The sequence below is a fragment of the Cervus canadensis genome, chromosome 16 (genome assembly GCF_019320065.1).
Source record: "Cervus canadensis isolate Bull #8, Minnesota chromosome 16, ASM1932006v1, whole genome shotgun sequence".
Classification (NCBI taxonomy): Eukaryota; Metazoa; Chordata; class Mammalia; order Artiodactyla; family Cervidae; genus Cervus; species Cervus canadensis.
Genome location: NC_057401.1, coordinates 38,306,921 through 38,320,556, shown reverse-complemented (window position 1 = coordinate 38,320,556; position 13,636 = coordinate 38,306,921). Strand labels below are relative to the sequence as shown.

Sequence of the window (13,636 nt, the reverse complement as noted above, 5' to 3'; positions counted from 1 at the left end):
CTTGTACATCTATCTACATGTTTATATTCGTTCTGCCACCATCTGGATATTAGCACCATGTTTCAATAGCACCATTCTGCTGAACGGAGAGATAACTCAAGGGAAAGATGGGACACTGTGCTCCATGGTGAATGTTAATGGTACTTGTGTGTGAGTCTGAAGACAGGCGGTCCATGACATGAAGATGACTCTTCTGCCTTCCCCCCTGTCAAGAGCTGGTTCTGAAGGCTTCTTTCCCTGGGGGCTCTACTCCTCTCACCCTCCCCTGATTTTCCAGGTTCAGTTCATATAAACACCTCTTACAAACCAGAAAATTCACCTTCATCTTGAGACCATAACCTACTTTGACTCCTGCTGGGTGATGGGAACATCAAAGATTCAGCCTTCTTAACTTTTTTGGACTCCCTGACTCACCTGTTCCCTTCAAGGAAACAGATTCTCAAAAGTAACTACTGGGTGTGCTAGAGAGTAGGTCAGCTTTACCTCTTTTTTGAAAAGTTTTTTTCTTGAGACTATTAGTTTATACAAAGTTTTTCTATACTTGATACAATTTACCTAGGTCTTAGAGATATTTTCATCTAGAGCTCCATTTCCCAACCTGAGGGTAGGTGGGCGGGTTGTAGACGCAGACCTGGCTGTAGCTCTTGTGATGTGTAAAGCCCCAGCGGTGGAAAGATGTTCGCCCTGAATTGAAGACCCAGGCAGGGATGTGCCAGGGAACGGACAGTCACACAGGAAGACTCACATGCTCTTCTACGAAGCAATGGGTATGTGCCAGGGAAGTGGGAAGAACAGAAGCCCACATTCTCTTCCTGATACAAGAAACTGATTTCTGATCATTGGTTTTTTAAGAGTTTTCATAGAAATTATCCTAAGTCAGAAATGGCTTCTGTATAACCTAAATCCCTTAGGTTTACTAAAGCTACAGTTCCTGTCCATTTCCTCTTCTTCTAGTGTCCCTAGGAAGGCACGGGAGTCTAAACAGCTCAGATGTAGAGTCTACAGGGATTAGGGACAGACTGAGTCTGTAGCCAGGACTTTTTCTTCCTGCCTCAGTTAAATATTGGGTAGAGAAAGTGGTCCCCTGCCTGGATGAATTACAAGAATGTTCCTGAAAGTTCCCCCATGACATCTGAAACAGCAGCTGCCCCAAGTAGGGAGATTTAGAAAAAAAAAAAGAAAAAAGGGAGTGATTTCATCAAAGTAAATTAACAAGTGTATTTCTTCCCTGGATAAGTGAGGCTGTTTCCTAATACTCTTGAGGTAGTCTGGGGAAAATATGGTCTCTCTCTGTTTTTATCTTTAAGGGAGAAACAAAAGACATCATTTCACAGAGTTGTCCACCTGGGTACCTCTCCCAGGAGATGACCCCATGAGAAGCCCAGTTCTCCTGGACACCTCACCTGCCTATCAGGGAGCAGTGAGCACAACAGTGCCATGACTCCTGAGGGACACTGTGTGGCTAAAGGGACACAGTGTAATTTTTGTTATGAGTCAAAGTTGAACCTGAAACACACAGAGTAACACAGCGAGGAAGTGGTCCCTGGGCTAGAACATGTCCTGGTCAGCAGGCTGCTGCAGTCTATGGTGGGGGGTGGCTTCCTCCTGCACTCAGGGTGCTTTGGGGATCTTGAGTGGCTGTCGCTTCCTTGGCCTTTGGGTGTGGGCCACGTGCGTCTGGGAACACGAGAGGCAGCACTGAGCCCTCACGGTGGGCACGGAACATTTCTTCATGGTTTTCAGCGTCTGGCAGAAACTGGCTGATAAGTTGTCCTTGGTGCAAAGGAGATCTGTGGGAGGAGACAAAAGATGAGAAAAAAAAAGATGATCTTTTTGTTAAGTGAAAGAGCACAACTTCTATTAATGGAAGATTTTATATGTCCACTGGGAAAGGAGCCATAGCAATTCATAATAACGTTGACATCCACTGACGGTTACTCCTGTGTAGTAATGTGTTGATTATAATAGTTCCTAATTTAACTAATAACAATGTGTTTGAGCCTAGTTATAATAATTTAAAATTCACAGTCCAAAACCTTTGCACCAGCCTAATATCTTGACAGTCCTTTCCTCATACATGATTGGACTAGATTTCTCAGGAACCATCCTCGCCTATTCTGTGGGTGGTAGATACTCAGACTGCAGTGGCCTTTGTCTGGAAGAAATTCAATAAGGGCCAGATAACAGATTTTTCTTTTATAAAATGAAATTTGTTTTAAACTTTGCTTCTGCGCCTTTCAGAGCTCTACCTGATTTTCCTTCTCCATTACAGATTTGAAGAGTCCTACAGTAAAGCTTTTTACCCCAAACAGGCTGCTGTCCTTTGTAAATAGAATTGTCAGTAAAAGAAGAAATTGAGGTAATATTCCTCTTTATCCAAATCTGTGACACTGTTTCACCTCTCACTGCATTTTTCACCTTCAGGTCACAAAGGCCAAAAAATGCTTTTCACCTGCTCAGAACTCATCGTTCCTTGACTGTGCCTTTTTTTTCTTCTTCTTCATATAGAGATATCTTCTGTTAACTGTCAGAATTCCATGTGGTTTGCAAGTGTTAAGTGCACTTGAGAGTAGGTAACACAACCTTTTCATTGCTGCTGCTTTTCTTCTTCAGGCCTCTTCTTAAAACTATTATAAAAGTCAGTGTCCCCTAATCCCACAGGAAACTTCTGTACATGATCTGATATTTCAGAAAGAGTACGTATTTCTACCAAGTGTTCCTACTGTGGACTAGGAATCTGAGCTCTTCATCTCCCACGTTCCTGCAGGAGCAGCAGATGTTCTCCATGGGGCCTATCAGAATGCAATGCACATCACAGGCAATCCACCCAAAGGACTGCAATGACGGAAAAAAAAACTTTACTTGTTTATATAGCCGAATGAAGACAACACATTAAATTCATGTTCTCAAGATGCGTGCATGTGTGTGTGCTCACTTCAGCCATGTCTGACTCTTTGTGACCCTGTGGACTGTAGCCCGCCAGGCTCCTCTGTCCATGGGATTCTCCGGACAAGAATACTGGAGTGGGTTGCTCTTTAGAATGAGGCAGGGCTTCCTTCCTGGGCTTCTGGCTTTGGAACAGGGCCCAGCATAGATGCCTGGGCACCATAGGGTTGCTCTGATTTCTAAGTCTCTCCTGAGACCTGGGTGGATGGTGGATGGAGAAGGTACATCTGGGGTAACTCTTTGTCCCACAGTCTCCTTGCCATGAATTTGTGAGTGCTCTGGTGCTACTACAAGAGAAGACAGTGGAAGTCTGAAAGCTTAGCTTCCATTCCTCCTCTCCACAAAGCTTCTTTTGGCCATGTTGGACCACATGGATCCCTTCTGTCCCTATCTCCAAACCTGTATTATTATTGTAACATTTGCTCAAACGTGGCACTATGTTCTATCTTAAACTGTTCTGTAAATGGTGTGTGAGCCTTTTCTACTAAAGGCTGAAGTGTGACCTCTCTCTAGGGTGCCTACCATTCTATTGGGTTGGCCAAAAAGCTTGTTTGGGTTTTTCTAAAACATCTGATGGAAAAACCCCAGTGAACTTTTTTTGCCAACCGAACAGAAAAGTTTCTTAGAGTACCTCAAAGTCTTTAACTTGTTCTGGGTTGAATTGAGTCCTCCAAAGCTTAAGTGTTCCTTCAAAGTTGAAGTCTTAACCATTGGTACCTGTGGATGTGAGTTTATTTGGAAATATTTCTTTGCAGATGTAATTATGATGTAAATCAAGATGCAGGCACACTGGAGTACAGTGGGCTCTTAATCAACATGACTGTGTCCTTATCCAGAGAGAGAAGAGATAAACACATGTGGTAAAGAGAAAGTCATGTGATGACACAGACACACAGAGGAAGATTGCCATGTGATGATGGAGTCAGAGACTGGAGTTATGCAGCTACAAGCCAGGGAAAGCTGATGACCACCAGAAGCTAAGACAAAAGAGCATGATCCTACCAAGAATCTTGGTTTTTTAACTCCTTGCCTCCAGAACTGTGAGAATAAATTTCTGTTGTTTTAAGCTTCTGATAAGTTGCAAGAGCAACTAGGAAAGTAATGCACCTCCTCCCCCATAACAATGATGGATATAACAATTTATTAAGCACTAACCACATACTAGGCAATGTGCTTGATATATACTATTTCATTTGATCCTCACAGAAATTTACTTACAGGTACATCTATTTTTCTCCTTTTAAAACTGAAGTTCCAGAAAGGCTTACTAACTGGCCCAGCATCACACAGCTGGAAAGCAGATGGTGATGCTGGAATCCGAATGTTGCCTTAGTGCCTCTAGAGCTGTGCCTCCAAGAGAACGGATCTCTTGTGCTGGTGATGGGGGAGGAGGGGCCCACATGGACAGATCTTCCCTCACCAGAACATCTTCATTTGTTTAACCCAGGGCTCCCACTTGTCAGGTCCACACCTCCAGGAATAAAAGAGGCCCAACCAAGCCTGGTGTCCTTGCCTGATCTTGGGAACCACAGGATCACGAGCCCTGCTTTTCAATGGTCCTCAGAGCCCTGGGAACATGTAGGTCCCGAGTTTTCCTGTTTGAAAGTGGGGAACTGGAAGGAAGAGTAGAGGAAGGCAGTGACCTATATTGGGAGCCTGTGTTCCAGGCCTATGTTTAGCAGCTCATTTAGACAATGACTGTGAGCCCAACAACATGGCAGGGCTTAATTGCACCAGTTCTCCTTATTATTGTAAAACAATGAAGGCTGGCTGTGTTCATCAGCCAACTGGATCCCAGCCGAAGCACACACAATACTTATAATTAGGGGCAACTTAGAGAGGACGTCCCAATTTGCCTATGTCTGTTCAATAGAAGTCACACTTGGAAACTTAAAGGGACAGTTATAAGCTTGTTCCCTTGCTATAAGCTATGTCTAAGTTGAAGGGATAATATTTTGCCCACAAAAGGTAAAAAATAATTTCCATGTTGTTGGCAAATACAGATTGTGTAAGACTTTGGGTTCCTTGAGGCTAGGGAACTGTGGCATACTCATGTCTGTATCCTTAGTTTTTAGGTTTTTCCTGAAACGTATCTTGTGATCAGCAATATTTGCTGAACAAATGAATGAATTGAAATTCTGTTCATCTGGAAGAATATCTTTCAGTAGGAAGTCTGCTGAGAAGTAGCCAAGACAGAGCAGGAAGACCCTGAGCCCACCTCTTCCCACAGGCATACTAAAATTACAACTGTGTACAGAGTAACTACTGATAAGAAAGGCTAGCAGAAAAGATCTACAACTAAAGATATAAAGAAGAAACCGCAAGGAGACAGGTAGGCAGATGGAGATGTAGTACAAGTTAAGACCCGTAACTCTGGGCGGGTGGACCACAAATGAAAATAATAATAACAGAGGTTCTCCGTGAGCAGGGGGCCTGACCCCCACATCAGGCATTCCAGGTCAGTAGTCCTGCATGGATAATATGAGTCCCCAGAACATCTGCCTTAAGGCTGATAGGGCTGAAATTTAGGAGAGCCAAAGGTGCTATTAGAAATAAAGACCCCGTTCTTAAAGGGCTTCCCTGCTGGCTCAGATGGTAAAAATTCACTTGTGAAGCAAGAGACCCAGGTTTGATCCCTGGGTCATGGAGATCCCCCAGAGAAGGGAATTGTTACTACTCCAGAATTCGTGCCTGGAGAATCCCATGGACAGAGGAGCCTGTGGCCTATGGGCAATGGAGTCACAAAGAGTTGGACATGACTGAGCAACTAACACTTTGATTTAAAGGGCACACACAAAATTTCACATGCTCCAGGACCCAAGGCAGAAGCAGTAATCTGAAGGCAGTCTGTCTGTACCAGGATGCCCCAGGTCAGGCAACTACCAGGTGGAGACACGGCCCCAGTCACCAGCATCCCTGCTGGTTTAAGACCCTCTGAGCTGCCTTGACTTGGCCCTGCCCACTGGAGGGTCTAGGGCCCAGCCCTTTCACACCAATGTGCTAGGACTAGCTTCAGGACCCCCAGGGCCCAGTCCCCACCCACCAGCAGGTTGACACATCAACTCCAGGACCCCCAGAGCCCTGAGGCCAGAAGTCCCAGGACCAGGTTTCACCCACCAGGGTTCACCCTGTAGCTTGCCATGTCAGTAACCCCTGGCCCTTGCCCATTTGGCAGGCCAACATCTGCTCTGAGACACCTTGGACCCTTCATCCAGCAGCCCCAGGATATGGCTCTACCTACCAGTGGGTCGACACCAGCTCTAGGACCTTCAGGACCCTGTAACAAGAGACCCCCGAACCTGGCTCTACCAATCTGCAGGCTGACATCAACTCCAAGTCACAGGTCACACACCAGCAGGCCAACAGCAGCTTTGGGACACCATGGACCTCACAGCCAGTCATGTCGGGAACCAGCTCCACCTACGGGTAGGCTTGTAATCAGCCATCCCATGTCCTGGCCCCACCAAGGCAGAGGCTGGCAGCAATCTACAGGAAGCCAGCCACACCTACCAGACCACCCACAGTGGTCAGCCCATCACAACAGAAGGACCCATGCAGCCCACGTGGGGACACCTTTAGAGCACAAAGTTTATGTGATGAGAGTGGACTATGCTGCTGGAACACATGGATTTCTCCTACAAAAGGCTGCTTCTCCAAGGTCAGAAAACATAACCTATCAGATACACAAAAATAAAAACAGCAAATCAGGCAAAACGAGGCAATAGAGGAATATATGCCAAATGAAGGAATAAGATAAAATCCCAGAACTAACTGCACTGAAGACAGGCAACCTATCCAAAAAATAGTTTAAGGTAATGATTACAAAGATGCTCAAAGAACTTGAGAGAAGAATCAGTGAATAAAGTGAGAGGATTAACAAAGAAAGAATCAAACAGCTGAAGAATAGAAAAGCTGAAATAAAAAATACACTAAAAGTAATTAACAGTAGATGAGATGATAGGAACAGATCAGCGAGCTGGAAGACAGTAGTGGAAATACTGAAGTTGAACAGAAAAGCAAAAAAAAAAAAAAAAAATGAGGACAGTTTAGAGACCTCTGTGATACAATATTAAGTGCACTAACATTCACACTATAGGGACCCCAGAAGGAAAATTAGGGAAATGGGCAGAGAACATATTTGATGATGTAATAACTAAAAACTGCCCTAACCTGAAAAAGCAACGAGACATCCAGGTCCAGGAATCACACAGTCCAAAATAGGATCAGCTCAAAGATGATCACATTGAGACACAATGTAATTAAAATGGCAAAAATTCAATGGAGAAAATTAAAAGCAGCAAGGGAAAACAAGTACAAGAGCACTCCCATAAGGCTATCAGCTGGCTCTTCAGCAGAAACTGTGCAGGCCAGAAGGGCATGATATATTTAAAGTGATGAAAGAGGAAATTCTTGGTTGTAATCAAGAATATTCTACCCAATGGAGAGATCGAAAGTTTTACAAAAGCTAAAAAAATTTAGCACCACTAAACTTCTCTGGTGACTCAGACAGTAAAGAACCCACCTGCAATGTGGGAGACCTGGGTTGAATCCCTGGGTTGAGGAGATCCCCTAGAGAAGGGCATGGCAACCCACTCCAGTATTCTTGCCTGGAGAATCCCATGGACAGAGGAGCCTGAAGGACTACAGTCCATGGGGTTACTCAGAGTAGGACACGACTGAGTGACTAAGCACACAAATTAGCTTTACAAGAAATGCTAAAGGGACTTCTGTAAGTGAAAAATAAAATGCCACAATTAGAAACATTAAAATTATAAAAGGAAAAATTAAATGGTAAATACAAATACGCAATAAAGGCAAATATACAAAAAAGCAATCATGTAGAAAGATTAAAAGGCAAAAACAGCAAGTTCGTCTATATCCACAGTAAGTAGCTAAGGAATAAACAAAACAAAAACACATAAAATATGATGTCAAAAACAAACATGAGAGAGAGGAGTAAAAATGCAGGGTTGTTAACAGATTATTGACCAGGGATTTCAGTAGACACTAATACCTGTGGCCAGTGAATTGGTATGTAAGTGAACATTGAAATGTCTCCAGTCAGTAACATTCAGGTGAAAAACAGATGTATTAATATGACTCTGGTCAATAACGTGTTAAATACATCCTATACATAGAAAATCCTAAAAAGATGCCAACAAAGACTACTAGAGCTCATCACTGAATTCAATGAAGTTGCAGGATACAAAATTAATATAAAGAAATCAGATGCATTTCTATACACTAACAGTGAACTATCAGGAAGAGAAATAGAAGAAACAATTCTATTTACAATGACATCAAAAAGAATAAAATATCAAGGAATAAATTAAAGGAGTTAAAAACTGTACTTGGAAAACTATCAGACGCTGATGAAAGAAACTGAAGATGACACAAACAACTGGAAAGATATCCTGTGTTCATGAATTGGAAGAATTAATTCTGTTAAAATGACGATACTACCCAAGGAAATCTACAGATTCAATGCACTCCCTATCAAATTACCAAATGCATTTTTTACAGAACTAGAAGAGATTAATTTTTAAATGTTTATGGAAACACAAAAGATTCACCAATAGCCAAAACAATCTTTAGAAAGAAGAACAAAGCTAGAGGTATTACATGTCCTGATTTCCAACTATATGACAAAGCTATAGTAATCAAAACAGTATGGTACAGACACAAAAACAGACACTGCTCGATGGAACAGAATAGAGGGCCCAGAAATGAACCCACTCTCATATGGGCGAATAACCTATGACAAAACAGTGAAGACTATACAATGGGGAACCGACAGCCTCTTGAACACATGATGCTGGGAAAACAAACAGCTACATGCAAAAAAGTCAAACTGGACTGTTATCTCACACCATGCACAAAAATAAATTCAAAATGGATTAAAGGCTTAAGCATAGGAAAAAAAACCTACAAAATTTTTTGAAGAAAACAGCAGTACATGCTTTGATGTCAGTCTCAGTCTTTTTTTTTTTTTTTTTAATCTGTCTATTTAGGCAAGGGAAACAAAAGCAAAAATAAATGGGGATATATCAAACTAAAAATCTTTTGCATAGTGAAGGAAAATATCAACAAAACATAAAGGTTCCTACTGAATACCCAAGATCCTGATACTGGGAAAGACTGAAGGCAGGAGGAGAAGGGGATGACAGAGGATGGGATGGTTGAGTGGCATCACCAACTCGTTGGACATGAGTCTGAGCAAGCTCCAAGAGTTGGTGATGGACAGGGAAGCCTGGCATACTGCAGGCCATGGGATTCCAAAGAGTCAGACACAACTGAGCAACTGAACTGAACTGAATAGGAGAAGATATTTGCAAACAGTGTGTGTGATAAGGGGTTACTATCCAAAATATACAAAGATCTCATACATCAACATCAAAAAGCATACAACCTGATTAAAAAATGGGCAGAGGATCTGAACAGAAATTTTTCCAAAGACATACAGCTGGCCAACAATCATGTGAAAGGATGCTCAGCATTACTAATCATCAGGGAAATGCAACTCAAAACCACAATGAGATATCACTTCACACTGGCCAGAATGTCTTGCATCAAGATCACAAATCACAAATGTTGGCCAGGATGTGGAGAAAAGGGAGCCCTTGTGCCCTGTTGGTGGGAATGCAAGTTGGTGCAGCTAATATGGAAAACAATATGGACACTCCTCAAAAAATTAAAAATAGAACTACCATACAACCCCAAAATTCCACTCCTAGGTATTTATCCAAAGAAAACAAAAACACTAATTAGAAAACACATATATACCCTTATGTTCATTGCAGCAACAATAGCCAACATATGGAAATAACATAAATGCCCATCAATAGAAAAATGGATAAGATGTATATATCATTCAGATATATACAATGAAATGATACTGAGCCATGAAAAAGAAATTAAATCCTGCCATTTGCCACAATATGGATGGACCTAGAGGGTATTAACACTAAATGAAATCAGACAGAGATTTTACTTATATGTGGAATCTCCAAAAATAAAAAACAAAAACAGACTAATAGATACAGAGAACAAACAGGTGGTTGCCAGAAGAGTGTAGGGTAAGGGGAGGAAAAGAAATAGGTGGAGGAGATTAAGAGGTACCGACTTCCAGTCACAAAATTAATGAGTCATGGGTATGGAATGTACAGTGTGGGGAATACAGTCAATAACTATGTAGTATATTTATACGGTGACATACCATACCTAGACTTATCATTATGATCAATTTGAACTGTACAGAAATATCAAATCACTATGTTGTATACCAGGAACTAACGGTGTTGTTTGTTATGCTTCAAAAACTAACTCATAGAGAAATAGGTCAGATTTGTGGTTACCAGAGGTGGTGTCTTATCACCAGATGGAAGGCAGGATGAGATGGCTGGATAGCATCACCATCTCAATACACACGAGTTTGAGCAAACTCTGGGAGATAGTGAAGGATGAGGAAGCCTGCAGTACTGCAGTTCATGGGGTCACAAACCGACGGACACAAGTTAGCAAGTGAACAACAGAGGTGGGTGGTGTGGCGGAGGGGGAATTGGATGAAGGCACTCAAAAGGTAGAAACTTCTGGTTATAATATAAGTACTAAGGATGTAATATATAACAGGACAAATATAATTAGTGATGCTGTACATTATATACAAAAGTGGTTAAGAGGAATCCTAAGCATTCTCATCACAAGAAAACAATTTTTTCTATTTCTTTAATTTTGTATCTATGAGATGATGTCCATTCATAAACTTTTCATGATTATCACTCCCTGTTGTATGTAATTAAATAATTATGCTGTACACCTTAAACTTATACAGTGCTATATGTCAATTATATCTCAAATAAAACTGGGACAAAAATTTTTTAAAGTCTACTGACTCAAATGTTTATTTGTATCAACTTAAGTACTGTCATTCCCTATTACTTTCATTATTTTTATTTACTTCTGTACCCCTCATTCCCCAAATTGAAAAACAACAACTCAAGAATGGTGTGCATAAAGGGTTAGCTTTTGATTTTTAATCATTATGAATGTAATGTCTAGAGTATAGATGATACTCAGTAAATATTTCTGAATGAACTTTTAAAAAATTTTTCTAAATCGAGATACTTGGATTCTATAGTCCCCACTATGAAAGTGGTCATTCTAATTTAGAGTTTAAGTCACTAACAATTTAGATAGCACCTAAAGGAAGTAAAAGGCAAACCTTACATGAATTCATACCTGATTTTACAAGACAGGCATGAGCTCAGTCACTCGGTCATGTCTGACTCTTCCTGACCCCACGCACTGTAGCCCACCAGGTTCCTCTGTCCATGGGATTTCCCAGGCAAGAGTACTGGAGTGGGTTGCCATTTTTGTCTCCCAGGGAACTTCTTGACCCAGGGACTGAACCCGCGTTTCCTGTGTGTCCTGCATTCGCAGGTGGATTCTTTACCACTCGCCACCTGGGAAGTCCAAGATGAGCTTGGGGGCATGTTTACTGTGGTGGCTGGCGAGTTGAGATGAATTTGGACATTGGATGACTTGTTTCAAAGCATTTTAGAGGGCACGGGGGTTAGGGTAGCTTTTTTAAAATCAAAGAATTTCATGCAGCTGCTCTTTCCTGTTGTTTCTATATGAGTAAGAATGGCTCTGCCTTCAAAAGAAGCTTGTAATCACCTTTTGTTGTCCTGATAACTGTTGGTGAGTAGAATTCATTGTTATTTACATCCATTGCCAGCCAACTGTTAGTCATCATCTCTTCAGTGTGAGATTTCAATGTAAAAATTATCAGATACACATTTAACCCAATTTTGATTGTTGAAAATTGTCTTTAACTCTCGTGTTGCTGGGCAGTGCAATGTAAATTTATTTAAAATAACCAATAGGGACTTCCCTGGCTGTTCAGTGGTTAAGACTCCATGCTCCCACTGCAGGGAGCATGGGTTCAGTCCCTGGTCAGGGAACTAAGATTCTGCACGCTGCATGGTGCAGCCACAAACAACAACAGACCCTAGGCATGGTCAACCAACAGTATGTTGCTGCCTCAATTATATAAAAACCAACATAACTTAGAAGGATTCTGTGCCCTCAGCGTTTAAAAACGTGGTACCACAGAATGTGATGAAATGAAAGGAAAAGAGTTCCAAATTGACCCTTTGGTCTAGAACAGGGTGCTTCTTATGAAAAGAGGCTCATCACTGCTAATTATTAGAGAAATGCAAAACAAAACTACAATGAGGTACCTATAGATTATCATACTAAGTGAAGTCAGTCAGAACGAGAAAGATAAATACCACATGCTATCACTTATACTGTATGTGGATTCTAAAATATGACCCCAATGAACCTGTCTGTGAAACAGAAACAGATTCAAAGGAATAGAGAACAGACTTGTGGTTACCACGCATGGGGGTGGGAGAGGAATGGACTGGGCTTTTGGGATTAGCAGATGCAAACTATTATATACATAGAATGGATAGACAACAAGGTCTTACTGTATAGCACAGGTAACTATATTCAATATCCTGTGATAAACCAAAATGGGAAAAGACATGAACAAGAATACATATAATGGAATCACTTTGTTGTACAGGAGAAATTAACACAACATTGTAAATCAACCGTACTTCAATAAAATTAAAAAATAGAACAGGGTGCTTCTCAAACTTTAAGGCACATCCAAATCACCTGGGATTCTTGTTTAAATGCAGATTCTGATTCAGTAGGTCTGGGGTGAGGCCTGAGATCGTGCATTTCTGACAAGCTCCCAGGTGACGCCAAGGCAGCTAGTCCAGGGGCCACACTTTGAGTAACCAAGAGTCTGGAAGGCTAAAACTTAATAAAACCTCTGAAAACAAGCCCCGGGTAGCTCTGTTTGGAGTTTCGAGTAAGACCAGTGATAGCCACTGTCAAATGCACGCTGGTCAGAGAGAAGCTGCATGTGATCATTAGATCTGAAGCATTTTCTCAGTGCACTTTGTTCAGGATTTCCAACCCATACCTCTCTCCTGACTTTTGCACCTGTGTAAAAACCAATCACAGGCCACTCCTACCTAAAGGATTCACAGACTCCTCTGAAAACATATCCCACACAGAACACAATACCTTTCCTGGTTCCCAAATCCACCCTGGGCCTCCTCTTTCACGGAATGGTAGCCTCATCCACTCAGCTACCCCAGTTGGACCTCTGGGCTGTGTTCTCCACCTCTTTTCCCACACAAAGTCCTGTCAGTCTCTCTTTTAAGCAGCCCTTGAATCCACTCACTTCTGTCTGCACTTCTTATGCCTCAGTTCTCGCCCCACACATCTCCTGATTAAAGCACAGTTGCGTCTCTGACCTGGTCCCCTTCTCCACCTTCCACAGTGCAGAATGCATGACTCTCTTACCTTCACTCCTCTGGAATACGTCAAGGGCTCCCATCTGCCCTAGGCATAAAGCAGCTCATCAGCGTGCTTCACGAGGCTCTTTATCCTCTAGCTCCAGCTTACCTCTCTAGTCCTACTGCCTCCTAACTCCCCTTGAACTGTGTACTGTATTTAGACTTACATGCCATGACATCATCATCTGCCTGCTTACTGCATACCCTGAAAGCTGCTCTTGGAAACTGCAGCCTGACCTTTCTACTCACCCTTCGCTTCCCTCCACCCCCACCTGCAGTTTATGTCTGATGACCTTCCCAAGTACTCTCTT

At 42.1% G+C, this 13,636-nt stretch overlaps 1 protein-coding gene across 3 annotated transcripts in view; it reads right to left on the bottom strand.

The window, feature by feature from the left end:
• Window positions 1-216: 216 nt before the first annotated feature.
• The window catches only part of ADAMTS12 (ADAM metallopeptidase with thrombospondin type 1 motif 12), a 378,886-nt gene continuing 365,466 nt past the window's right edge, over window positions 217-13,636 (bottom strand). For all 3 annotated transcript variants that reach the window (XM_043488507.1, XM_043488506.1, XM_043488508.1), the window contains one exon: window positions 217-1,790. In XM_043488507.1, the coding sequence (XP_043344442.1) occupies window positions 1,612-1,790 (179 nt within the window). In that variant the 3' untranslated portion in view covers window positions 217-1,611. The remainder of the gene's footprint in view (window positions 1,791-13,636) is intronic.